Here is a 25,616-nt window from a genome sequence, read left to right as displayed (position 1 = left end):
TCTTTTTCTGTTCCTGCCTCTGGTGGTTTATCCTTGTCTCCTTTTGTCAGTTTTTTCAGCTCCTGAGACAAGAAAGACTTTCCTAAAGCTGCTACTGCCAGGAAAAATATTTTCTGTCTCTTTACCACCTCCTTAAGTGGCAGCAGGAAGCATCTTTTTCTCACTTAATTTCTCTTTCCTCATTATGTGTTTTCCTTTGCTGTAACCAAGGAATGTACTTTACAACAAATTGTAGGGGATTTTTGGGTGGAAGACATTCTACCAAACAATATGAAGCTTATGAAGAAGCATGGGGAAGGATGCTGCTAACAATCCACTCTCCCTGCCCCATCCCCTGCATCATTTTGGAGGGATGGATGTTGAACTGTAGCAGATAGTAAGAACTGAGAGCTGTGCCTTGCAATGTTTGCAAATTACGTGTAGTGCAGCTATCCATAATGGGGTGTGTTTGGCCACGCTTTGTTTTTGTTGGATGGTAGCATCAAACTAAAGTGGGTTTGCTTCTTTGGGGTGATGCACACAAGCACAGTGCAAGGGTTGTATTTCTTTGAAAGCTGTTTAAGCACCTTTTGTTTTGGCAATCATGTATTCTTCCATTTCTTTCCCTGCCTCTTTTCTTGCCACTTGCAGGTACTTCATGAGCCCCTGATAGATGAGGATCCTGTTTTCATTGCAACCTGTACAGAGAGGGAGCTGCGCAAGAGGAAAAAGAGGAAATTCAGTCTTTGGGTTCGGCAGTGCTCATCCACTGGTTTCATCTGCCAGGTGGGTTTTACCTCTTCAGATGTCCTCAGTCAGTTCCAGCAGGCCCTTAAATGTATCACAGGACCAAAGGTGACTGTCACTTCTTGGTTACCTGGCTGGGGGCTACAATCTGAATGCTGGAGGCCTCTGACTCCTGCAGATACAGGATGTGATGGACAGTGATGACGCATTCCTGAGGCTTTGTTTGCTGTATGATGTAACTGAGAGTTTCTGTCTCTAATACTGTCCATCTGGCTGCCAGCCCTCAGCTAATTACATTGAAATGCAGTTAAAAGGTCTGTCTGTTTGTATATCCTAAGTTTATTGAAGTGTCTAGGTACTGTGACTTATGGCATTTTTAATGAGTCAGATTTTCTCTCTATAACTATAACACTGCACCTGTGACAGCCAGCAGTGTCCAGTAGACTAAGTCAATATGGTATGAAGATGTCAGTTTTTCTGTGAGAAACATATTCATGGGGGCTCCTATTACATAGCTTTTTACACATCTACTTCTCTATCAAAGACATAAAATCTGATGTGACTTCAAGGTGAGATGTCAGCTGGAGTGAGAGACATCTTAAAGGGTTTTTTTTTATTGTTGTAAGGTGTTTGGAACATGTTCTCAAATTCTCAGATTCCCCAATTGCTGATGTATTTTGAGAGCCCTTGAAAAATCTGGTCATTTATTTTGATACTTAGAGTTGAGGGGGCAGATGTTTTCTGATTTTTTTTTTCCCAAGAGCTCCTGGGAAAATGTTCTGTCCCACACGTTCCATAGTGGTGGTTCGGAGGTAGGATGTGCACACTGCTTGCTAAGGCTGAATACATGTCAGAACAGGGCCTGTGGATTTGCTGCAGCTGAACATTCATTCAGACCAGAATTTGGTTGGTGAATCATTATGACTGAGTGCAGGAAAAGAGCTCACTGGGAGCAGAGGTTTGCATTTTCAGCTGTGCTGTTCACTCTGAGAAGAAATTTAGGATCCTACCTCTTCCATCTAGGTTTTAAAGCAGCTGTTTTGTCTAATACAAAATAGACTCACCTTGTAAAGCATCCTTGGAAGTTTCTGCTCTCAAAGCTCTCGGAAAGTCATTTGCTATCTAGAGTAGGTGTCTTTGATCTCCAAGGAGAACTTCACCGGTCCTACATGCAGTTTATTACCAAAGCATTTGGGTACAGCGAGCACAAAGTCTCTTCATCTCTCTTGTCACACTCCCCCCAGCCAACTGCCACAAAAGTAAGTCTTCAGACATGCCAGAGGTTTCAGATTCTGAGCTATAATTATGTTGCACCTCCTGTCCTGTCCACTGAGAGACTGAATTAATGGAATGTCAAATTAAACGGAATAGATGCTCAGCACCACCCTAATCCTCCCACTCGCTTAATGAATTAGATGCTCGTGCTTCACTTGCATCCAGATGACGTCCAGGATTATCTTACCAGCTGCCTTCTGTTTTCATTCCTTGAGTTGCCTGTCGTTATCAACATGCTGAAATGACTGGCTGAAAGGGACCTTAGGAAACAGTAAAAAAGAATATACCTTCATGCTAAAATGGAAAAACCTGATCTGGAGAGGATGGGCAACCTCAATTATGATATGATTGAAATGCTATGTTCATTTATATGTCACACTTACAAGCGGTCTTGCAGAATCCAAAGCACTGTTTTGGTGGTTATTTGGTGTATTTAGAGTATTCAAACAGAGGTTTTGATTTTTTTCATGTCTTTAACAAATGGAGGGAATTGATCTAAACCAGAAATAAATCAAATGTTTTCCCCTTCATGTACACACCTTCCCTTCAATCTCTTGTGAAGCTGCTATCATGAAGAAAAGACTTGTTGTCTGATAGTTAAAGGCTGACTTGTCTATCACCTGCCAACTGTTGAAAAAATCTCACAGCACCTACTTCAGAACCTGCATATTCTGTAATAGTCTGGGTGAATTCCCTCCCTCACTGCTTCCACATGATGACATTGAGATCCTTTTATTCAAGATAAAATAAGACTATCAACACTTCATAAATCAGGATAATTCAGTTTCAAAAATCTGAATAATATGTATCTGTAAACAGGTAGGCCCAGACAGAAGAGAGGAGGGACCTATATATGACTGGTTTTCAGGAACAGAAGGCACCTCAAGAGGTCTGTGATGGTCCTGACTAAAAACAGTGTCCTCCAATCCTGAATTATATGCCTGGTGTTTAAAAAAGGAAAAAAAAATCCATCTGAGGAGACATCTTAGTTTTCCCAGTGTTCTGCTTTTCCTATGATGAAAAGGATTGGTTGGTTTTCCTGATGAAAAATGGATATGCCACGTGCTGAGTTACTCTGTGAACTCTGGTTGGCAGCTCACAGGTCAGTTGTTAATGTTAGGAGTTTGAGCTGTTTGTCTCTGCAAATTCCTGTTCCTGCTTGTTCTTATGAACAAAACTTGGAATCACATTTTTGGGTATGAGCAAACACTTCTTTTTGAAGGCTCATAATTTACTTTTTTAAGGAAGTGGTGTTTGTTTAAAAATCTAGCCAAATAAGCCATTCATGGAACAGAAGTGGCATAAAGCCCAAATGTTGCTTGTGGACATAAGAAGGTGCAGAAGCTTATATATTCATAATATAAATAATGTATGAATATTAGACTACTTTTCTGTCTTGTACTCCAGATAACTTGACTGCACCCTGACAGTTAATTGTTTTAAGATGGATGCACCATTTCAGATTATATCTCTGCTTCAGAAAATCTGAAGCAGAGCATCTTGTTGCAGTGAATAGCTTTGTTGCTGAGCATCTCTTCACGGTCAGCTGGCCAAGTGGGAACATGCAGGAAGGACACATCATTCAAACAATGTAAATATATGTCTACCGCAGTTGGGAACACGAACAAAACCTCTCAGATGGTTCAGAAGGGCTCCAGGAGAGCTGACTTTGGCAAAGTAGATGGCAAAACTGCCCTGATACTGCTGCCTTTTTCATCTGCCCTTGACACTGGACATCAAGGTGGCAGCAGCTGATGTGGGAGAGGGCTTGGCCCTTCTCATTTCTTTCTCTCTAATTCAGGGAGAACAACAAACACAGCTTGCAGGACTTCAGGTGTCCCTCTCTGCTCCATCTTCTCTCAGCTTTTCTTGTTTCTTTCCAATCTATTTCCCTACAGACTACTTAGCACTTCTATTTCCCTACTCACTGAGACGGTTTTAAAACCAATATTTTAATGTCTTGATTGCAGTTTAAATTACTGAAGTATTTTAGAAGTCTTTCTTACAGTATTTGCTTAGAGTATATTTAAATAGTAAGTCATACTATTTAAATCAAAACTGCAGCTGTGTCAGGTTTTTTGTGAGTTCTTATGTCTTTTTCTCTGGAAATCTGGAACACTTGATTATAAAAATTGTTCATAAATATGATTGGTAGGACTGTTTCTCATTTTAGATACAGCAATATCGCTCATCAAAAATGATGAAGAGAATAATTTCCCTAGTACTTTACCAGGGCTAGTTATTTTGTCTTGCTGGGACATACCATACTCTCTCTCTCTTTGCACTTCTTGTGTGGCTCAAAAAAATGAGCATGGTTATGGGTAACTGAGTGATGCCTATTCCTTGCACAGCTCCTCCTGCACAAGAACGTTTTCTGATCATTTTGCAGGCGAAGGAAGCACAGTGTGCTGGTGAACCCTAGCACATGGAGAGCTGGCAGAACAAGGTATTCCCATAGTGCCTCATCCTGAAGCACAGACCCATAGCCCAAATGTAACCCTCAGACAGTCTCTGACCCAAAGAGCCATCAATTAACAAAATGAAAGACAGTACATAGATGGTAGAGAGCACTACAAAGGCAGAGTCAGGCAATATTAATCACTCTGATAGGCAGTAATGGAATTAGCTCATCAACGTAATTATTTGCATAAAAATCTGTTATCATGGTGAGGAAGAAATTACTTTATGGATGTGTATATTCTTTCCTATTCATTGAGATGAATTTTATTTTCTCAGGCTATATTGGAGACTTTTCCCTTCCCACACCTCATCCCTGCCACTGAATATGTGGGCTCAGCACTTCCTTTTATTCCCTGGCAGAAAATTCTTGCAATAATGCATTTAATTTTTACTAATGTCCTTGTGAAATATGTTACTCAGATTTATGAAGTCCTTGAGGTTCTTGTGCTGGGACTGACTTTGAGTTTCCACCTTCCACTGCTTCCCATGAAGTGATGAGTCAGAACAGAGTAAGGAAAAGTACTGAGTCTCTGCATCTTCAGTCTTTCCATGGTCCTGAAGAAACAGTGATTTGCATGCCACCCATGTTTAAAGAGTGAAATCTGGATCAGGGTGGCCCCTGCCTGAGAGGGTAAGAAAGGGCTCTCTTCCCAAAGAGCAGCAGTCTCAGTGAAGGGAGATGTCTGAGGTCACTCCACCGATCAGTGGCAGAGCTCTCAGCAGCAGCAAAAACAAACAAACAAACAAAAACACAAAAACAAACAAACAAAAAAACTAACAAACAAAAACAAAACAAAAAAAAACACCCCAAAAAACCCCAAAACAACCCCCCCCAAAAAAACCAACCAAAACAAAACAAATAATCCTAAAGAATATAAACACCATACTTCTATAGTATATACTGTAGTTCATTTCAGACAGGGTGGCTACAGCCAGCTCGAATACTTCATAACCCTATTGATTTTACAGAGTAAAAATTTCCAGAATTTAGAGAAACTGAGATTGTGCCCCAAAGAATTTACAATTTCACAACATACCACATAAGTGCATTCAGTCAATGGGAAAGGGGGGGCGGTGTAAATAAACCTGAAGTCAGTTTTATTTTCAAGGTCAGAGTTGCAGGATAGTTAGCCATCTGTGCACTTGTTTAATAAGCTGCTCAGAAATGTTGGTGTTTCAGACTATTTAAGTTCTGTTTAGAGATTAGTCTGAGCGCTTGCCTTTCTTTAAACAGTGTCCTGATAATTCCTCTGTTGCTGGAATGGTTGCATCTGGAACACACAGATGTAGCAGCTGCTTTGAGGAGGTTCTCAAGGTCAGGCTTTGACTGTGAGGGCATCCCAGGAAATCTGATTACCTTCATTTGTCAGTCACTGGTGACTGGAAAATCCTATCTGCTTTCTTCCTCTGGCTCCCACCTGGCTCTGGCTTTTTAATGCATGTAGTTCTGTAATGTCAGCATCTGAGAATCCCTGATCTCAACTGAAAATCAATTATCCTCTTGCTCACCAGTGTTAATTGGAAAGATATTTTTGCAGATGTGGGATGGACCAGCACTATTAATTTTGATGGACTTTACAATCTTACCATGTTTCTAAATGAATAGGAAAACAAACCTAAATATGATCTAATGCAAAGATCTCTCACAGTTTACATACAGTCTTAGTGTCCATTTTCAGATGTGAATGAAAGATATTTTTAGTTCCCATCTGAGCTGCTTGGAGTTTATGACAATAAAAACTACTTGTATAGTTGTGTCCCTTCTGCAGCTGTTCTCACTTGATGCAGCTCTGCCTGGGAAGGAGACTAAAAGCACCAGAGCCTCCTGTTTTGTGTGCTTAATAGGTTTGCCATAGAAATACCCCTCATGGATCCCATTCCTTTGTGCTTGGTGCAGTAAGCAGAACAACATCAACAACAAAAAAATACCCATGCCGTAGAAAGTTTAGGATCTAAGTGCAACAGGGAGGCTTAGGCTTCTTACATCAAATCTCCTTAGTTCAGACACACTTTGGCTGCCCAGAGAACTCTGGAAGCAGGCTGAGTGCCACAGTGTTTCTTGGCTAATGCACATGGCAGCGATCTGGGACTAACACACTGCTGGGCACCAGTATACACCCTACTCCTGGTGAGCCTGCATGGGCCAGGCAGTCATTAGCCTTGTGGTTCCTCCTTGGAAATGAGCTGGGTCCTTGATGTCACTGATCTGTCATCACTTGGTTTTGTCTTAAGATTTTATGCCCTTTTTATGTAAGTAAGACCTGAGCTGGGCTGCCAGTTACATAGAGGGAGCCTGGAAAAGCAGCCATTAAGAAGAAACAGGACCAATGCTTTGATTAGCAATTGCCTTGTGGGGATTACATCCTTTCTAGGAAAGGTTTTGAAGAGCAAAAGTAAAGAGCTCTGCTGAGATGATGGTGATTTCAAACCAGGCAGGAGAAGGGCAGCATGGAAAGAGGCAAATGTGGGCTTGTTTGACATTGATTGTTGGATGCTTGGCTTCACAGGGCAAGTGTGAGCAGGAATCACTATACTGACATGGGATAGGAGGAGATCAATAGGGAAGCCTAGACCATAAAGGCCTGTCTCCATTTTCCAGCCCCATTTCCATTTGATGCTGCAAAGAAGAGGGAACTGGCAGAAGGCTGACGTGGTCAAAGCAAAGGGTTAGGCAAGTGATACGAGAGGTGAAGCACTGGATGTCAAGAGACATTTAAGCAAGGCCAAAGAAAAGAAGGATGATTGCAGTAATTGGGAGGAAAGCCAGGCGTAGGTATTTGAAAGAATAGGAAATGATTTATGTGGAGCTTTTAGAGAAAATGAATTTGTGTGACCTGGATGTGGCTGCCTGGGAGAGGGTACAGAGCAAAATCTGCCTTTGTTGATCCATGGGTTGTCGGTCTGCCATGCAGGTAAAAAATTGTAGTACTCTCAGTGACAAAAAAATAACAAGAAATCATGGAAGGAAAAGCAAAGAATTCTAAGCCATATTGGACTTCCATTGTCAACTCCACCAGCATCTTTTTGCCAGTCTCACAAAGATCTTTTTAGAAACTTTGAAGAGCATGTGCAGGCAGAACAGATATTTGTCAGTCCTCAGTACAAAGACGTTAGCTGCATCTCTGTGTGTTGATGCAGATTGAAATCATTCAAAATAGAATGCAGAGGGAGAAAAGGGGACCAAGTAAAGAGCTTTGTAAGGAACACCAGGAACTAGCTGGGAGCAGGTTGGGAAACTTGTATGTTCTTGCATACCCTTTAGAAAATAGCCTTTAGAGTAGCAGGAAGAGAATGAAGAGAGGCTCGAACAAATGAAAAGATCTGGTGTCAGTAAGAGCACCACCACTGGTGCCAATATCTGCTAAACAAGAGCTGGGAAGAGATCATTAAAGGAGGAAAGAGTATGAACTGTAGAAGGTTTAGGAAGAAACTGGAGAGGAGAATCTCCCAGCAGTGTTGGTAATGTCAACAATTAAAGATGAGGTTTAGGATGAGAGGGGAAGACCAATTGAGGAGGGATCTAGAAAGTAGTGCTAGGAATGTGCAGTTGTGGGTTGGCTGTGAAGTCTGGAGAGAAAAATAAAGTTATTTTTTCCAATCGCTATCGAGGATCCAAAAATCATGACCCTTTTACTTTGCTATCCTGCTTTTATAGCAGTTTCATCTAAAAATATGGCTTCTGTTTTGAGGTTGTTTAGGATCTACTCTTTGTGAAATATTTTTATGCAATATATTTTTCAAAATCTTCCTTTTGTTTATTACTACCTCTGCCCTTCTTTTGCTTCCAAATGTCATCTGTTTCATTTGAGAATTGTACCCTGGGGTGCTTCAATTATGTATGAAAGTGGAGTATTTGGGATGTGATATTCACAAGTGCTTTCAACATGCCATCTGAGCTTTAAATATAAGTAGAATCACCAATATTTTAGTTTCTAGGGCATATTCTCTTAAATGTGCAGTCAAGGTGTAGCGTCTGTTCCTAAGTGTTCAGTTTTTTACTCAGTTCCTGTGAGACCTTATGAACTTTCCACAAAAAGGTAATGAAAAAAGTACTGCATTTAAAATGTCTGGTGCAGTAGGGCAACCACAGATAGAGATAAGGCACAACTGAGCGTGTTGCTGTTCTGATAAACAACAGATATTCAACAAATCTTCATCAAATAATTGAGGAATGAATAGAAGAAGCACTACTTGTTAAATATGTTCAGCCCATAGTCACCTCCTAAGACAGATGAAGTCACATCATACAGATTATCCCAATTGGTGCTGTAGATCAAATATATCAGTAGCTATTAGAAAAGATATGCAGTGAGAGAGATCTCTGCAGATATTCAAGAAGCACTGCTTGGGCTGTCCTGCACAGAAGCAGAGGATGTTTGCTGCCAGCAGCTCCCATCTGTTATCCAGCAACAGATGTTGAGCCTGTACTTCTGATGATATTTTGCTGTTGGTGCACATGGAAAGAACACAAAATTCTAATGTCCCAGGACAAACCAGAAGGTCTTGTGAATGGGGTAACAAACATTTTGGGGGAGCAGTTTCTGACTGTGCCTATGGAGGTCTAACAGCCAGTTTCTGGCAATTGGTGCTTTTTCTGCCGATTTCTGACTCTTAAATAACACTTCTAATGCATTACAGAAAGGCTGTGGGAATGCTATGGTCCTCAGTTGGTAGGATCTTAATGGATTGAAGTAGAATGAAATAAGCTGGATGAGGGAAAATAAAGGCCATATGGGATCCTGGGGATTTGCAAAGATATTTGAAGCCATGCCTTTGCCAGTTTCTGTACACAGCCACTGTTTCACAGCAGCCTTTATGCCTTCCAACACTGCTGCTGTCACCCATCATCCCAATACAGCTGGGCGTGATAAAACTTTGAATGATGCTTCTCCAAAACAAGAAATACTGTGCCAAGAAAAAAGGCTGTTGCTGGATAGGTAAGGAAGTGCCCAAGGAGAAAAAATATTTAACATTGGAGGAGAAGGAGGAAAGGTTCAGCAGTGGATATGGACATTTGAGTAAAGGGCACTGGGGAGGTGAACAGAGCAAGGGGGTTGAGATTCACAGCAAGATGTGCAGGGAATTCTGCTAACAAAGCCTGTGAAGTGTGTAGCATCTTCATATGAAAATAGTGGTACCTCAGTGGCCAGTTCAATGGTGGGCATGCTCTTTAAAGCAGCTGCTTGCAGATACAAACCAGCCCACAGTGAGGGACCAGCTGGCACACCAGCAGTGCCAGAGGACTGTTCCTTGGAGAGGCAGCACTCTACAAGGAACATGGAGCAGGAGAGACTCTAAGATTTACTGGATATGAGGAGGTAAGTTGTAAGACACTTTTACAGACTTAGAGAGATTCCTGCATTGTTTTCAGCCTATCTGCTAATTCAAGGTCAAAACTGCTCTGTCTGCATCTTCTGTCTCCACTGCCCTGTCTGTAGATTTAAAGGGTTTGATGTGTGGTCTCTGTGCTGACATACTAGCAACCTAATCTTAATTTTGTTGCCAATAATCATGAAATACCTTTGCTGTAAATTTGGAACAATCTGTTCTTTGAATGCATTCCAGTGGCTCTCTGGAGCACTGATTAATAACCTAAATGACTTATCATAATTAGCTAGTCCTCAGTCCTAGAACTGGAGAAAGCACAAATTTGACAGCTATCAAAAATGAGTGGAGCAGAATCAGGGAGTCTGCAAGCATTGCTGCCTTTGTCCTCATCTGGGAGCTGTTTTTACCAATAAAAGGGGGTTTAATTTTTTTTTTTTTAAGATACGTGATGTATTTAAGACTTCCTGTTAATATACACTCTAGTTTTTGGAATTAGTGTGCATTTGTCCTCGCACCAACTTTTTTCTATATGTCGGTTTCTTCAGAATATGTCTGATTTCCCAGAAATTTCATATGTAATACATTCTGTTGAGGTCTATTCCATGATGCCTGAATTACTAGGGAATATTACACAGAATACCAGTGCTGGGAGATGCACCATCTACAATAGGGAGAGGCTGTTTAATTGAATTTTGTTCTTCTCTAAGATCATTGAGTTGCAAATTACTGGGAGCACTAGTGCAAACATGAGCATTTTTGTTCTCTGAGGATTGCTGTGAATTTTCATTTGTAACAATGTCTGTTGGTAAGAGAAATAAGCTCTACAGAAAAGTAATGCTGCGTGTTTTGCATGGTTGAATTGTCAAACAAATTTAACAAAGTTGTTGTGGATATAGCACTCCAAAAACAAAGGCAAAATTATTTTTCTCTGCCTCTGAATACTGAACAAATTTCATTTTTTTCTTTAACAGGTAAAATTTTCTGTAATTCATAAAAGATTTGAGTATTTCAGAGCCAAAGTCATGAAGGCAGGCCTGGACAAGTTTTCCAAAAATTTACATTTGTTTGTGTATTCAAATCTTTGCAAGTTCCATGGTATTACAGCAGTGTTTGAGTAACAGAGTACAGTGTTTGCTTCTTCCTGTTTCTCCTTCCAGCAGGTTATTTCTGCTAGCTCTTAGAACAAGATGAAGGTTAGATGCCTAGCTGGCTTTATTAAGTGTTGAACTGGGGTGTGTAAGTTGTGCTTCTAAAATACTGTCAGTGAAATAAAAGGGAAGGATTGCGCACAAACGAAGGGTTACGCATTTTCACCCTCTGCATGGTTCAGACTGTTTTGGTGAGTTGCTTCCAAATCAGGATCTATGTAAAGGATCTAAGTGTTAGCACTGTGCCTGCAGAGTTTGATGAGAGCGTTCTGGCTGGTTGGGTGTGCATTTTCCTCATTTATGGAGTTGCACACACACTTGTGACACAGCCTGATGGTTACTGCAAATGGGAAATAAATCTGTATATTAATGCAGTGAAGGTAATGGGCAATTTCCTTCCGGTCATTTTACACTGGCTTTTCTTGAAACTGAAGTTCCCATGCTCTCCTTTTTGCTGGCAGCAATGAAGCCTATGCAGATTCAGTATAACATGTAATCTCAGTTATGACTGGAGTCTTTTCCTGCCAAGCAAACAATCTTCAAACTGCACAACAGAGACAGAAGCCTCAGAAGTGAGGTGAAGGATGCCATATTTATCAGTAGCTGTGCCAGCTAACCTGAATTGATTTAAAAGCAAGAGACCTTTGGAGAGTGACTTTAATTAGCCTGTATAACTAGTGTCTGCTGCCTTCTCAGCTTGTCTCAAGTTGAGCTGTGCAGGTGTGTTGGGAATTGCATCTGCTCCCTCTGGATTCCTTATAACCTTCTGACTTTTCTTACCATTTCTCATTTAAGATTTATGTCCATCTCAAAGAAGGGAGTGGTGCTGATGGGTTGGATGCTTTGAAGAACAAACCACAGCTTCACAGTATGGTGGCCAAGAGCCTCTGTCAAAACGCCTCTGGGAAGAACTACATCATCTTCACAGGCCCAAGCATTACCAGCCTGAATCTCTTTGAAGAATTTGAGAAGCAAGGTGCGTATTGGGTGACTCACTGGGTTTTAATGGTGAAAGACCAAGGGGTCTTATGCCACTGAATTAAAAAAATCCAAAAGTTCTTAGTGATATTTCAATTCCTTGTATAGATAGCTTGTTAATCTCTAAGTAAACTTCTCATTCATGTGAAGGTACTATGCAAAAGAGTTTCTAAGTTGCTCTTTAAATCTTCCTTTTTAAATCTTCAAAATGAGGATGTAAAATTTATTTTAATAAGGTTATTTAAAGTGCTTGCTTTTTTTCTTTGATGTAGAAATGTGAGGTCAAATCTCCTATGTGACCTGGGGGACTTTTCAAGGAATTTCCTATCTGCTGTGATTTTTCTATTCCTGTTGTGAAAGATGAAGGATGGGGTGAATCCTTAGAGAGATGTGCCTTAGAATTCTTAGAAGCCTTTTTTGCTTTAATATCTAGAGGACATTTTATGCCTTTGCAAAAGCTCTAGAAAAGTTTGCTTTTTTGTGTTTTTTTGCTACTATCAACATACCTTGATAGGACAGATTTTAGTTTTGAAAGCATAGTAAAACTCTCCATTAGCAAAAACATACTTACCAGTGGAATGTCCATTGATAGAGCTCTCCCAAGCCACGTGTTGTTTTCTTTCCAGCAATGCTGAAGACTTGTGACTCCCTGCAATTACAGGGTCCTGCTCTCTTGCCAGTCAGTTCTAAGTCATTTCATGTCACTCTGGTCTCCTTCAGTCAGCACAGCCTTTCAGAGTGTTGTGGTGCACAGAATAGGCTGGAGGCTGCCATCATGCACATCATGCATCATCACAGCTACGAGGCCGTTTGCAGACACACCACTGCTGTCCAAGCTGGGGGCTTTTTGTCATTGCAGAAAATTAAACCCACGCAAACCATTATATTAATGAAACGTGGCCCAAAGCAGGGAGAAAATCTGGGAATTGAGACAGTATGTTAATTCTCATTTAAAATGAGAACATCAGTGAGCTGCACCAGTGCTGTAGTTTAGCGCTACAGACTGTGCTGGCACTGAGGGCTGCATCTGTTGAGCTCCATGCAGGACTTATCTCTTACATTAATTTAGGCAAGCTGGAAAGTCACTGGCTACAGTGGAATATCTGCATGCCTCATAAAAGAGCCATGGTTTCCCAAATGCTGCCAGCCAAATAGGAAAGGAGTAGTGCGTATTATAGTGCACTGGAGTTTTTCCTCTGAGCAGAGACAGACCTATCTTTGTTAGATGGCTTTTCTCAGCTGATTATAAACATTAAATTTTTAAGACTACCAAACCAATGATGCAAAATGTGAGTCTAAAAAAATGCTGAGGATAACACACATGCTTTTTGTACCTGAGATTAAATGTTAAGGTTTAAATGTAAAGACTGACAGCTTGACTGGGTTCATCCTTTATGCTCAGCTGGAGAAGGATAAAGATGATAAGGCATGATCCATTTGGTCAATAACCCTGGTGAAAAAGATACATGGCTACTAAACCACCTGAGTGTTTATTAGTTGCAGATAATTCAAATTGTTCACAGAGTTGAATTATTCATAGGCTTTACACTGCACAGATCATTCAAATTAATGATTTCTAGCAGTAATGCTAGCAGTAACAAATTCAATGATGTCTTTTTAAAACATGTAATTTTGACTTACTATCTGATCAAATATGCTAATGCAATACTGAGATTTCATTTTGGTTCATGATTTGTTATATATTTTCATGAGACTTTATAATCTCCGGCAGCTGCCTCCAAAATTAAATTTCAGATGTGGTACACGCTATCACCTTCCTGGGGTGAAGCTATAAGGTGGGTGGGGGGTAGACACTAAGAGAGCAGGTTTATTGGCTTTGCAATATAGCATGGCACTCCTACATAAAGAAGATCATGGGGAGAAAAGTGTTTCTGTTTAATAAGGCAATAGGATTTTCTGCATTTTCCATGAGCTGCTAGGGGCTAGCTCAGAGGTTTTACAAGGGAGTGTTGAGCTGGAAGGAGGATTCTGAGACACTGGGAGAGTTGAGATGCCTGAGATGTCAAGCTGTGGTGAAGTTAGTAAGAGTCTTGGAGAAGATGGTGTTTATTGACTCTGCTGCAAAGCAGATTGTGTACTGCCAGCACCTGCTGGGATCCTGCTGCATTAGCAGTACATTTGAGGAGAGGCAAGCAAAGAAGCCTGGACTGGACAGAGGCATCTCTCCTGATCTACCACAGAGTCTCCTTCAGCAATGAAGTCAATTCTGATTTTCTGGTTTTCTGATGTGTCACACTTCAGCTAAACCTGAACAGAGTGACACCATGACCAGAAAGTGCCATGAGATACCTGAAAAGCATCTATGTTCAGGTGCTCATGACAGTTCAAGACCCATTCTTTAACTGATAAATTTACTTTTTTTGTTCAAGAAGTTTCAATTTCGGGGCTATAGCAGGACCAGTGGTAGAAAGATCCCACTGAGAGACAAAACCAAAAAGAAATTGGTACTGATCTTAACTGTTTTATTTTGTTTGGGGGTTTCATGACTATCGGCAGAGAAATAGGGGAAGATTTAATAAGTTCATGTTTGAAAGCATAGGCTTTCTGGGAACATGAAAGATTTGAGGCAACTAGAGGCAATTCTGGAAAATCTGGGAAGTTACCCACTAAAACTATATTAGTGTCTCTCAAAATTCTTGTGTTTTGGGGGATTTTTGGGGGTCTTGGTAACTGGCATGCTGAACCTGAGTCAGCAGCATGCCCTGGCAGCCAAGCTGGTCAACACTGTCCTGGGCTGTGTTAATGGGAGTGTAGCCTGTAGATCAAGAGAGGTGATTATTGCCTCCTACAGTTTTAGACAACATGCCCCCAGGAAAAGAATACTCTGTGTATACAAATATACTCTGCTGTGAGGAGGGAGCTCACAGAAGGCTGAGAAGAGGCTTTGCAGGGATGCAACAGCAGCCTTATGCTACCCTATCATGAGAATGGAGCTGCTTTGCACTGGTGCATTGTGGAAGGACAAAAGATAACAGATTTAGGCTGAAAAAAAAAGGTGTTCGGACTAGATGGCAGGATTTTTCCTGAGGGCAGTGAAGCAGGATGCCCAGACAGGTTGTGCAGTCTCTGTCCTTGGAAGTTTACAAGCCCAGACAAGATAAAGCCCTGAATGGCACTGTCTGGCCTCAGAGCTCACCCATCTCTGTCAGGGAGTGAGACTAGAGACCTCCTGAGTTGTTTTTCAGCCTGAACTATTTTTTAGTTCACAGGAATCTGTGATCCTATAAAAACTTTTGTCAAATTTTAACTATCCTTCACTATTCCACACCTAGCCCACACATGCATTATTGTTAAAGACAATAATGCTCTCTCTTTATTGAGAGCCTGTGGTGTAGCACCTTCACTCTACCACAGTAGACAATAGTGTGCCTTGTAATATAAAGGGATGCCAGTGAACATAATTCTAAGACCTATGTGAAGATACCAAGAACTGAGAAAACTTCAGAAAATAAGATAGAACACTCTGATCTTTTTCAAAATCAAAGCCCTGAATAGACCTCTTTTTTATTTTTCAGGCGACATACAAAGAATTTCTTTCACTGGCCTCTGAACAGAACTGGAAACCTGCACTGAAATGCCCCAGATTCTCTGTTCTGTGAGCAGACAGCTGTCACTGCTATTTGCTGTGACATTCATTCATAGTCACATCCCTTTTTCCCTTTCTAAGCATTAGTATTGTCCTTTATAGAGGACAAAACCTCCTAAAGCCCTATGTTCCAAGCTTCCCTTAAACATATGATCCCTGAAAGTCCCTTCTGCGTGTTCTGAACCAGCAGGAGCAGCTGGCTCTGCAGACAGGCTGGTGTTGGCAAAGCTGCGCGAGCTGCCAGCCTGGTTGAGCGTGGCATTCCCACAAGGTTTGCAGGATCCTGCAACTCCAGCACATGGACTAAAGCAAGCTCACTTCTGCTCCCCGCAGCAGTCCCACCCTGGTTTCCAGCTCTGACTTGACCCAGTCTTGCACGCAGAATAAATGATTGCAGAATGTGTATTTTTGCCTGAATTAGTTCAAGCCTGATGGCCTTTGTGGGCTGTACTAGGGAAGATGTGGTGAAACAGGCTTCAGCACAAGCTCCCTGGAGGCTGGAGACTCTGGGAATGAGTTTTGGGTGACTACATCACATTTCTTCCTCTTTGCTGAACCATCTTAGGTGTATTCATTTATATTGCACCTACAGTTTAAGAAGATCACAGAAAAACCTGTTTCCACTGACTCCTGTGTGTGCAGCAAACACCTGTTGTGATTCTGATTTAGCTACACACAAAAACTTCATTGAGCCAGATGGGTATAATTTTTATTGCTTCTATTGCTATAGTAACTGGATGGTTTTAAAAACCTCTACAGTAGATTTAGGGTTTCATCCATGATGAGAGATAATGGTAAATCTGCAGAAGTGATGCATTTTTCTGGGCTGTACAGCAGGAAGGCTACACAATGTGTTCCTTAGAGGGAAAATGGTTCCCATTATTCTGCAGGAGGAGTGGAACGTCTGCTGGAAGTTTTCTGCAGGCTTATTGCTACAATAAAAGGAAAGGCTACAACTAATCAGTATGGGATCTCAGAGATATCTGTTACTGTTTTGAGACTCTAGCACAAAATGTAGTTATTTGGTTTTATTCCATTGCAGCCTTCTGGAAAAAGTATCACATGTCAATGAATAACAAACTCTGGTCAGCTAAGGAAATTCTCCTCAGGTTTGCTTGTTATCAAAGCAGGACGATCTTAATACTGGGTAGAAGAAAGATTTATAAATGTTTACTGTGTTAATGGCAGAGTCTGGAGGTACATGACCTACACTGCTTGGGTACCCCTTAGCAACAGAAGAAATTTTTAACAAGAAAAACAAAAAATCAGCTTTCCACTGGAGGTGCAGTTCCTTCTGTAATGATTGTAAGCCTATTGTCATCAGACTTTTCTCATTATCTTTTGTGGAAGGAACTTGTGGATTTCCAGGGACTGATTCATTCATCAGAAATAACCAGTGGAGTGCAGGTTTCTCCCTTGAGAGTGAAATTTTCCCGTTGCTGTGTTGGTTGGCCGCCTTCTCTCATCAGTGGCTTAAAATTCTGATGGAAGAGCTGTAGCTTCTTGTAGATCTGCCCACAGCAATTGGACCAATGCATGAGTACATGCAATGAATTTATTAGTATTGCTGTGGTGGCTGTCAGCTGTTGAGTAGATGCTCAGCATGCCAGTCAGTATATGAACCAAGGACAAAGGCTGCACCTGTGCTCAGAGCTTAGGAGCTTCCAGAAAGAGGCAGAAGAGCCACATAAATGGAAATCCAAGAACAGAGGTAACATGTTTATGGAAACATAAGAACAGAGGTAACATGTTTAGGAGAAGCCAGACACTGCATTCCAACTTTGCATTTTCACTGTAAGGATATCAAGCAAAATTCAGCATGATGAAAAATTTGATCAAGCAGACTTGGCTGACAGATGAGCTTTAAACCACCACAGGATGTGCACAGATGTCACCTGCTTCCATGCCCACTGTTTTTTTCCACTCAAATGGGTTAACACAAAACTGAGGGAGATGATGGAAATTTCCATCCAAGATTTCTTTGAGTCAGGGAAAAATTTGGTCAAGAAGATCTGCTTCTCTTGGACTAACAGAAACAGGCTGTTAGTATTTCACAGCCTAATGAAAAATTCAAGCATTGTTAATAATGTTGTTTAGAAACCTTGTTTGTGCCCACCTGGCTGTATTGAGATGCATTTTGTGGTGTTAGATTTTATTCATTGCCTCTTTTACATATGAAGAGGCCAAGAAGCTCTGAGCAACAGACTGTGTCTCCTGCAAGAGCCTCTAGCGGTCTGTGCAGGACAAGATCAGTGCTTGCTTTAGTGCCCTAAAATCAGTTTTCACTGAACTTGTATTTCCATCTTCTCCATCCTTCTGGCGTATGCATTTTTTAAAATCAACCAGTGGTTTCAGTGGTTTTAGCTCTTTAAGCAGCATTTCCTTAGCAAAGCAGAGGATGCAGGTGCAAGGAGTATTTAGCTAAAAATCAAGAACTGTGTGGCACCACAGTGAAGCAGTAGATTAAACTGTTGTGACTAAAAGCATCATAAGAGTCACGTAGGAGAATTTATTTCAGTTAACATCTGAGATGCTATAGATTTCCCTACATCCCTGCTCCCTCCAAAATTTATTCTTTCAGTTAAACATCCAAGACTCTCTTGGATCATAAATTCTGATGTGTCCCATAATGCACATTGCCACTGTGGGTTTTTTTAGACCAATTTTAAACATGTTGTAATGTAAACACAGATTGTAGGTGTTACAGCTAGGAAAATACCCTGAGTTATTTTTCCTGTTGTTTCATTGTGACAGTGCAGGAGGCATCAATATATTCCAACAAGACATCAGGCTTTCTGCACTTGTCTTGGACAAGGACACAAATCTTTGGCTGACATATCTGTTGAACTAGAAGGTTGTAGGGCAAGTTCTTTCAGAGGTCCTTCAGACTTGCTCTGCAGGTTTTGCTCTCTGGGTCCATGCAATGGCTTGCTTATGGGAAATGTGTTTGTTCACATGCAGAGATTTACTGCTGTGGGTTGCTGAGCACCAGGAAGAGTGACTGCACAGGCCTACCTCCATCCATGCTGAACAATTCTGCAACTCCACAGTCCAGAGGACAGTACAGAATAAGAATGAAGGGAAACATGTCATTGATTTGCTGGTACAATAAAGGGCACTTTCGTTTTCTGACCAACGCCTACTCTCCAGTTCAACAAGGTAAGCAACATTCCTACTTCTCATCTTGAAAGTGCACATGCTTTATGTCACATGCCAAAGTGAGTCACTGAGATTGATAATAAGCCTGAACAAAGAGCTTGATTGTAACTGATCATACATCCTAGATAAACAGTAGCTGTAGTGATTGCTTCCCCTTTTTGTCTTCATACAGCTATTCTTTCTTTCCCATACAAAGGTTAAAAAGCCTACTGCTAATGCAGCCTCCTTGCTGAAGCTGGTGGAGGCACTGTCCTTTCAGGTATAAAGACTGTATCTTTTCTGATGGTCAGAGAAAGGAAGATGATTACTGCATAAGACAGTATTAGCCCCATTTGTAAAGCATCTTGTAGGATTGCTGCTACAGGAAAATTAATAAACCTCGTGAGGTACTTTGAACTCCAAGCAGATCCTACAATTAGTTTTTCTTATCTAGTAAAAACTTTGTTACAAACAAGTAACAAACCTTTTTTGCCAGAGGTAGATATGATTAAGGTTTCCTGCTGTATGTTAAACTGATTTTGGCAGTTGATGAAAAGAAACCAAAACAGATAACTTGGATAGTTCAAATAATTACGGAGAGCTTCTTGCTACTGAAATATTTTCATTATTGAAGGTATAAGATGGTTTTAGGAACATTTGGAAACTTCTGTAAAATGCAATGACTAGCTAACTTCTAGAAATTAGTTTTTCGGTGAGAAAGTTGTTTCAGTTTCTTTCAATTTATATGATTCAGATTTATGTATAACTGCCAGAGGCAAATGAGTATAACATAAGCATTTAAAGATAAAGCCACCAATTCAGAGGCATCTCTACACTCATTTTCCAAATCCCAAGCAACTCTGACATGTGTGTACAGATTACAGAAGCAAAGCTAAGAATTACTGAATGGTAAGCTGAGAACACTGTCTTAGTGTGTTGTTCAGTGCCTTGCCAGAAGGCTCATTGCCTTAGCAAAGCATGGCTGGTTCTGAGGAACTGTGCTGGGCATCCCGGCAGAGTGAGGACTTGGTGATTCAGATGGACTGATGTCTGAGCACAAACGCTGAAAATATGTATGTGAAGGAAGTATGATACTTGGGGACTCTGCTGAAGCCAGTCCCTGGAGCAATGTAGCTCCCCATGAGGGCCTTTCACCATCAGGGTTTGTGCTGTTTTCCTTGTGGTTTTTGCTGGATTTTGATTATTCAGCAACACTAACTGGACAAGAGTTATCATTACAAACCATTACTTGTTTTTTATAGACTAGCATGGAGGATTTGTTTATAATTCATAAATATTAGGAAAATACTGTGTTTGTAAACATTAGTGTTAACTGCCCTGTTAAAAAGAGGAGCAAAAGCAGACAGTGCTGGCAGCATCCTTTAAAAGCAGTACATGGAAGTGTGAGCTGTTGTGCTCATGATTGACCTTGGGTCTGTTTTGGCATAGATGGGATTGTAGGTGGTGTGTGTGAGGTATTTATGATTCCAACCTTTGTATGTGATGGACAAGGCTTTCCCAACTCATTGTGCACCAAACACTGGCTGGGACAGTTGACATAGTTCACTGTGAATCAGAGCAGAAAACAGAGACTGGCTTTTTAAAGAGTGGTGCTGGGCAAAGAGTCTCTAGCAGGGACCTGGGAACAGATGGAAGCTCGGTGGGAAGGCAAGAGACCAGATTGCTTGCCTCTGATTTGGCATCACTGAAGTCAGTGCAGCAGAGATGGTTTAAACCAACTCGAGAGAAGCTGGACCACAAGTCTCCTCTAAGACGTGTAAATATAGAGGAGGAAGAGGAGAAATCTGTGCTCCTTGAGGCAGGTCTGTAGCACAGATGAGGAAAGGACATTCCTCTCTACGTGGGAGAGCAGGTAGTAAAACAGGGTTACAACCCGTATGGGGTGGTTGAACAGAGACTGGTGTCAGTGGGATTGTCTGGTGATGCACAGTGTGTGTTTGCACTTGGCTGAGTGTAAATGTGTGTGCGCTGGAGGAGGCCATGAGGAGAAAACCTTAAAAACAGAAGGCCAGAGATGGTCAACAGAACACTTAGGATGAGAAAAGAGATGGACGGGGCTAATAATTAACTATTCATTGCAATTTAAAGGAAAGTCAAGAATATAAACCTTGCCTGTACTTGGAGTGCAAATTCCACCCAAACCAGGGGCACCAGGAGGGCAGTGCACTTGTCAAAGCAGATCTATGAATACTATTCTTAGATGCAGCAGGTTATTTATTATGAATGTTTTAAACCAGCATGTCATAATACATCATCTCAGATACTCAAGGATGTATCTAATTCCTTTAGTCTTGCAAACTTATCCTGCTTACTCTGCTATCAAGTATATAGTTTCTGCCTAGAACAAAGTCCAGTCAATTTTTAATTGCCCTTAAACTTTAATTTTTCCTTGTGCTTGTATTACAGAAGAAGTGAGAATTCAAAAGAGATTGGGTCCCCCAGAGATTAAAAAGCTACCTTATTCTAAAGCAGGTCATCTGTGTGCTGGTCCAAATCTCCCCATCTGTGGGACAAGGCTGCATTTTCTTTTTTCACTCCAGATGTGGTGCTGCAGACTTCCCCAGCATCTCCATGACTGTGTTCTAGAAATAATTGCAATCTTTTCTACTTTTCATATGTAGCAGGATGGAGCAGGCAGCAACCACACTTGCTCCACAGTAGGATGACTAGAATAACATCTTCAGCAAAAACTGTTGAACCCAAGATCTTTTAAAGTAGCTTCTTTCTTAGAAGAACTTCCATAGGTGCTCTTCACCAACTAGGTCTACTTAAAAGCTCAACAGTGAATAACTAAGTGTAGAAAACAAAGTTTGGGCTATATGTGCAAGGAATGAAAAGCTGCAGTTGTCATGATAGCATCTCATAAGTGACTTGTGAGTAGATGGGACATTTGTGGAGCCATCACAATTGTATGAGGCAGATGTATGAGTCTCTGTGTGGTTCTTACTCTAGGAGAAGCTGGAGCGACAGCTGACTGGTGACAGTCTAGTTTCCTGAAAAAATCAGCTGGTGAGATTGGCCCAGAATTGGAAAATCTGGGGAAAGAAGCATAATGTTAAAAAGCACGTTTCAGAATGGAAAAACTTAGGGTTTCAACTTACCATTTCCATGTGTCCTTTGTGAGACTACGGTCAGGAGTTTGTGTCTAAGTATGGTGAGACTGGGGATGGGGCTAGAGGACCCTGATGGGAAGACCTCAATTATCAGACCTTGTACAATGCCGAATGTCAGCAATTCTGATAAAGAACTGTGAGAAGTCAAAGTCCTGATAAAAAGCCAGATAGCACTTGGATCACACAATGCCTCTTCTTTTATATTGTTGTGAAATCTCAGGGTTTGACAAAATGGATGCAAGTGCTGATATTAATGGGACTTCCATTTTTTAAAAAGCATTATTCTAGATAGGCTTAGGATAAGTGTTTTGAAGAAACAAACATACGTAAACCTTTGTCTTTTGGCTTGTTTCATTTGAGGTAGAATTTCCCGAGCTTTGCTTCACAAGAGTACAGCTTAAAAATTTAAATTCAAAAGAAAAAGGTGTTAAAAGAACCCCAAATCCAAAAGCTGATGCCTTTCTGTGGTGACAGGATGGAGGCTGGCAATCGGCACCCTTTCCAGCATGGAAGCAAAGGCAGGCTGTGGCTGCAGTGCAGGTGGTGTGTTCCCTGGAGTGCTGCCAGGGATGGGAACACAGCAGTGCTGGGGGAGGACCAGGAGGGGAAATGGCTCCTCGGATGTGCCGATGAGTCAGCTGGCTCAGGACCACATGCCAAAGAGACCTGCAGCTAGCAATGACCCAGCTCTGGCAGTTCCCAGACAGGGAAGGTGGGCTATGGCTATGAAACAAGCCTAGGAAAGGCTAAAAATAGTATGCCTAAAAAGCTATTTATATTCTCAAAACAGGGGAATGTTATGGGGAATATAATAGAAAGTGACAGGGAGTATATGGTTCTGCCACTGCAATACATTCTTTTAAAGATTATGAATACAAATCAAATTGCAAAGGAAGTACAAATCCTCCAAAGGAAGAGAAGGGGAAGAAAGAGAGGAGGGCAAGAGGAGAAAGAAGATGACTTTTTTTTTTATATAACACTTGTACCAGGAACTTACTTTCTATTCCCTGACCTGCCCTGATGAGATGGCGAGTGATTTTGCAGCACTAATGCAGCAGGCTGGCGGCGTATCAGTTCTTTTTACCCCATGCTGTCCAGATATGTGTAGGACTCATTAAAAGAATCAAAACCACACTATAATAATTACATGAATGTAATGAAGATTTTTTTTGTTTGATTGGTTTTTCCCCTGCTCCTTAGGCTATATTTACACTCAGCTTGAGGAGGCAGAGGTGAAAGGAGAGTGTATTGAACAGTTCAGAGGTAATATAATTTTGGACTCTGGAAAAATCAGACTTTAAACTCTCCAAATAAATTTCTGCATGGCTCAGCTGTAACATGACATTTAGTATGTGTCGCATACTAGCTTCAAAATAGAGTCTGCCAGCTAGGACAGCACAGGGGGCTTGACAGAGATAATGGATGGAATGAGACTTCCAGCTGGAGGAATGAAATGGTGAAGTCTGTAATCAAAACGTGAGTAGCATTTAAGCTGATTGTAAAAGAGTTGGCAGAAGGAAGGCGAAGAAAGTTTTCTTGAAAGCTTGAGAAATAAGGATGCAACCAAGCCTGTGCTTCTGTAGACCTGGAGAAAATAGCCTTGTACCCGAGAGAAGGGGGCCTTGCCAGGCAGTGTGCCATAGCCATGGAGTAAGTGGTGCCCCATGCCCTGGAGAGCCAACAAGTGAAACCAATGGGGGCATAAGGTCAAAAATTAGGGAACAGACTCCTATGCTCTACGTTTGTTTTACCCAACCTTCCTTCCTACAGGGAGCTTTCCCCAGGAAGGGGGAAGAAGTAAGGATAGGAGCAATAAATCAGAAAAGATTTAGTGAAACTAGTGGAGTTTCTTAAAAGGGCATTGGACTTACAAATACTGCTGTAGTGTTGGATAAGGCCAGGTCAAAGACAGACCACATGGGGGAACGGGGCCCATTTCTGGAGTAACCTGCTCTAGCACCTGTCTGTGCAAAGAGTGGTTGGTAGAAGGCTGCAGGGTGATGCCTGTTGCCTTTCCACAGACTTCTGCACTAGGCAGGATGGCCATCCCCCATGATGAGCTGAATTACTGAGCCAGCTGACCAGGCAGGACAGGAAGCAGCACTTGCAGGCAGAGAAATGTGTGCTCAGCTCCAGTGAGCAACCTCCGGGTACTTCTGAGCTCTGGCTCCCATGGCAGAAACCAGGCTGCTTTTCATTTCAAAGAGACCACAATCACCCACCAGCTTCACGTCTGTCTTCACTGAGTTCAGCCAGTTGGCTTCTTCTTACTGTGTTTTCTTCTCTGTGTCAATTAGCCCCCAGTGAAGAGAAGGTAATGTTGGTTTTGGCCCCCATGGGTGGAGATAAACAAAGGATTTGATTTCAAGGGAATAATTTGGGATCTCTGGAATTCAAAGCATATAACAGCAAGTCAGTACTCTAGAGGTGACCACAACTCCCTGTGACCCAAAACAGGAGAGACTAATACTGTCTGTTGGGGGCTACTGTGGGACTATAGCAATGTGTGGGTTGTTTTGAATATATAGCAAAGATGTTTGTGTCTAATATCTTTTCATTTCCAACTGAAAAATGATCCCTCTTCTTCCCCTTACACTTGCTCAATGTACTACCTGTGGGAAAAGAAATTAAATTAGCATCTCTGTTACAGATAATTTTCCAGCTTTAGGGGGAAAACTGTCAATAATGTTTTATTTTATAAGCCGTATATAGAAAACATGTTTCAGTTGCTAGAATTACAATGTCAGTTTAAAATTGTTATGTTTCTAATTGGTGCAGGAGTTATAATTAAGAGAAAAAGTGGAGAAATTCCATGCCCACTGGCAGTTGAAGCCTTTGCTGCTCACCTTAGCTATATCTGCAAATATGACGATAAATACAGCAAGTAAGTAAGAAGATGTGCATGTTTGTGTGTACTTCTGTCACACTTTCTCTGTTGCCGCAAGGTTTGTGTTGTTCATGTTGAGCTGCATCTGAGGGCCCAATGCTGCTTTCGCTGTCTCTGACAGAACTTCTGTTTAAATCAAAGATAAAATGCTGGCTCTGCACAAAGCAAGAACTGCATTGCTGGTATTGGTTTGGCTTTATCTACCCATCCATCAGACAAAAAAAAAAAAAAAAAAAAAAATTTGAGACACAGGTCCTTTGCATCTTATCAATGACTTCTAAGAAGTGGTGGGAGGATGATTCAACAGACTGATAGAGAATTCAACAAGGGTCTATCAGCCCCACAAGTCTCTCAGGCTAGCTCAGCTCTTCACCTCGAGCAGTAGATGGTGTTTAGTTCATAATCTGTCCTGGTGATACTGGCATCACCTGGAGCCAGAAGAAAAAAGACATTCAGTTATGCATGTAAAGCTGATCTACATGATGAGAGAGCAGAATGTAGAACTTTTAGCTGCTGAATTCCAGTTGGTGTCCTCAGTGTTAGCTCTTAATGTAGCAGGGAGGAACAGAAGTAAGAATAGCAGTGGTGAAGCTTGGCTGTGGGAATAGCAATGAGGTGCAGAAGATTTCAAGAAGTAGAAATTAAGAAGAGAGAAAAAGCAGCACAGATTTTTCAAGCCATTTCTGTGCAAGGCAGCAAGAATTCAGTAGAATATATGAAAGAGGAGGAGGTGGTCGCTGGAGAATGGTGTTGGGATCTGATCTGAGGAAGTCAATGCGGAAAAGAGCTGGGGTAGTAGATTTAAATGGTTACTAAAAAAATGAAAGTAGGAAAATGGGAGAATGGAAAATCTTATGACTGAAGAGAGAATATTCTGGTAGTCCTAGAATTAGTCAGAACCTAAATATAAAGATGTCAGTCCTTTCTAGTTTTGC

At 41.3% G+C, this 25,616-nt stretch overlaps 1 protein-coding gene across 1 annotated transcript in view; it reads left to right on the top strand.

Annotated features, from left to right (window-relative positions):
* Positions 1–25,616, top strand: part of PGBD5 (piggyBac transposable element derived 5) — a 67,798-nt gene that overhangs the window by 34,157 nt on the left and 8,025 nt on the right. The window contains exons 3-6 of the mRNA XM_063390512.1: positions 631–765; positions 11,733–11,913; positions 18,484–18,681; positions 24,573–24,678. Coding sequence (XP_063246582.1) covers positions 631–765; positions 11,733–11,913; positions 18,484–18,681; positions 24,573–24,678 — 620 coding nt within the window. The remainder of the gene's footprint in view (positions 1–630; positions 766–11,732; positions 11,914–18,483; positions 18,682–24,572; positions 24,679–25,616) is intronic.

The sequence above is a fragment of the Prinia subflava genome, chromosome 2, assembly GCF_021018805.1.
Source record: "Prinia subflava isolate CZ2003 ecotype Zambia chromosome 2, Cam_Psub_1.2, whole genome shotgun sequence".
Lineage (NCBI taxonomy): Eukaryota > Metazoa > Chordata > Aves > Passeriformes > Cisticolidae > Prinia > Prinia subflava.
This window is presented reverse-complemented; position numbering and strand designations above follow the sequence as displayed.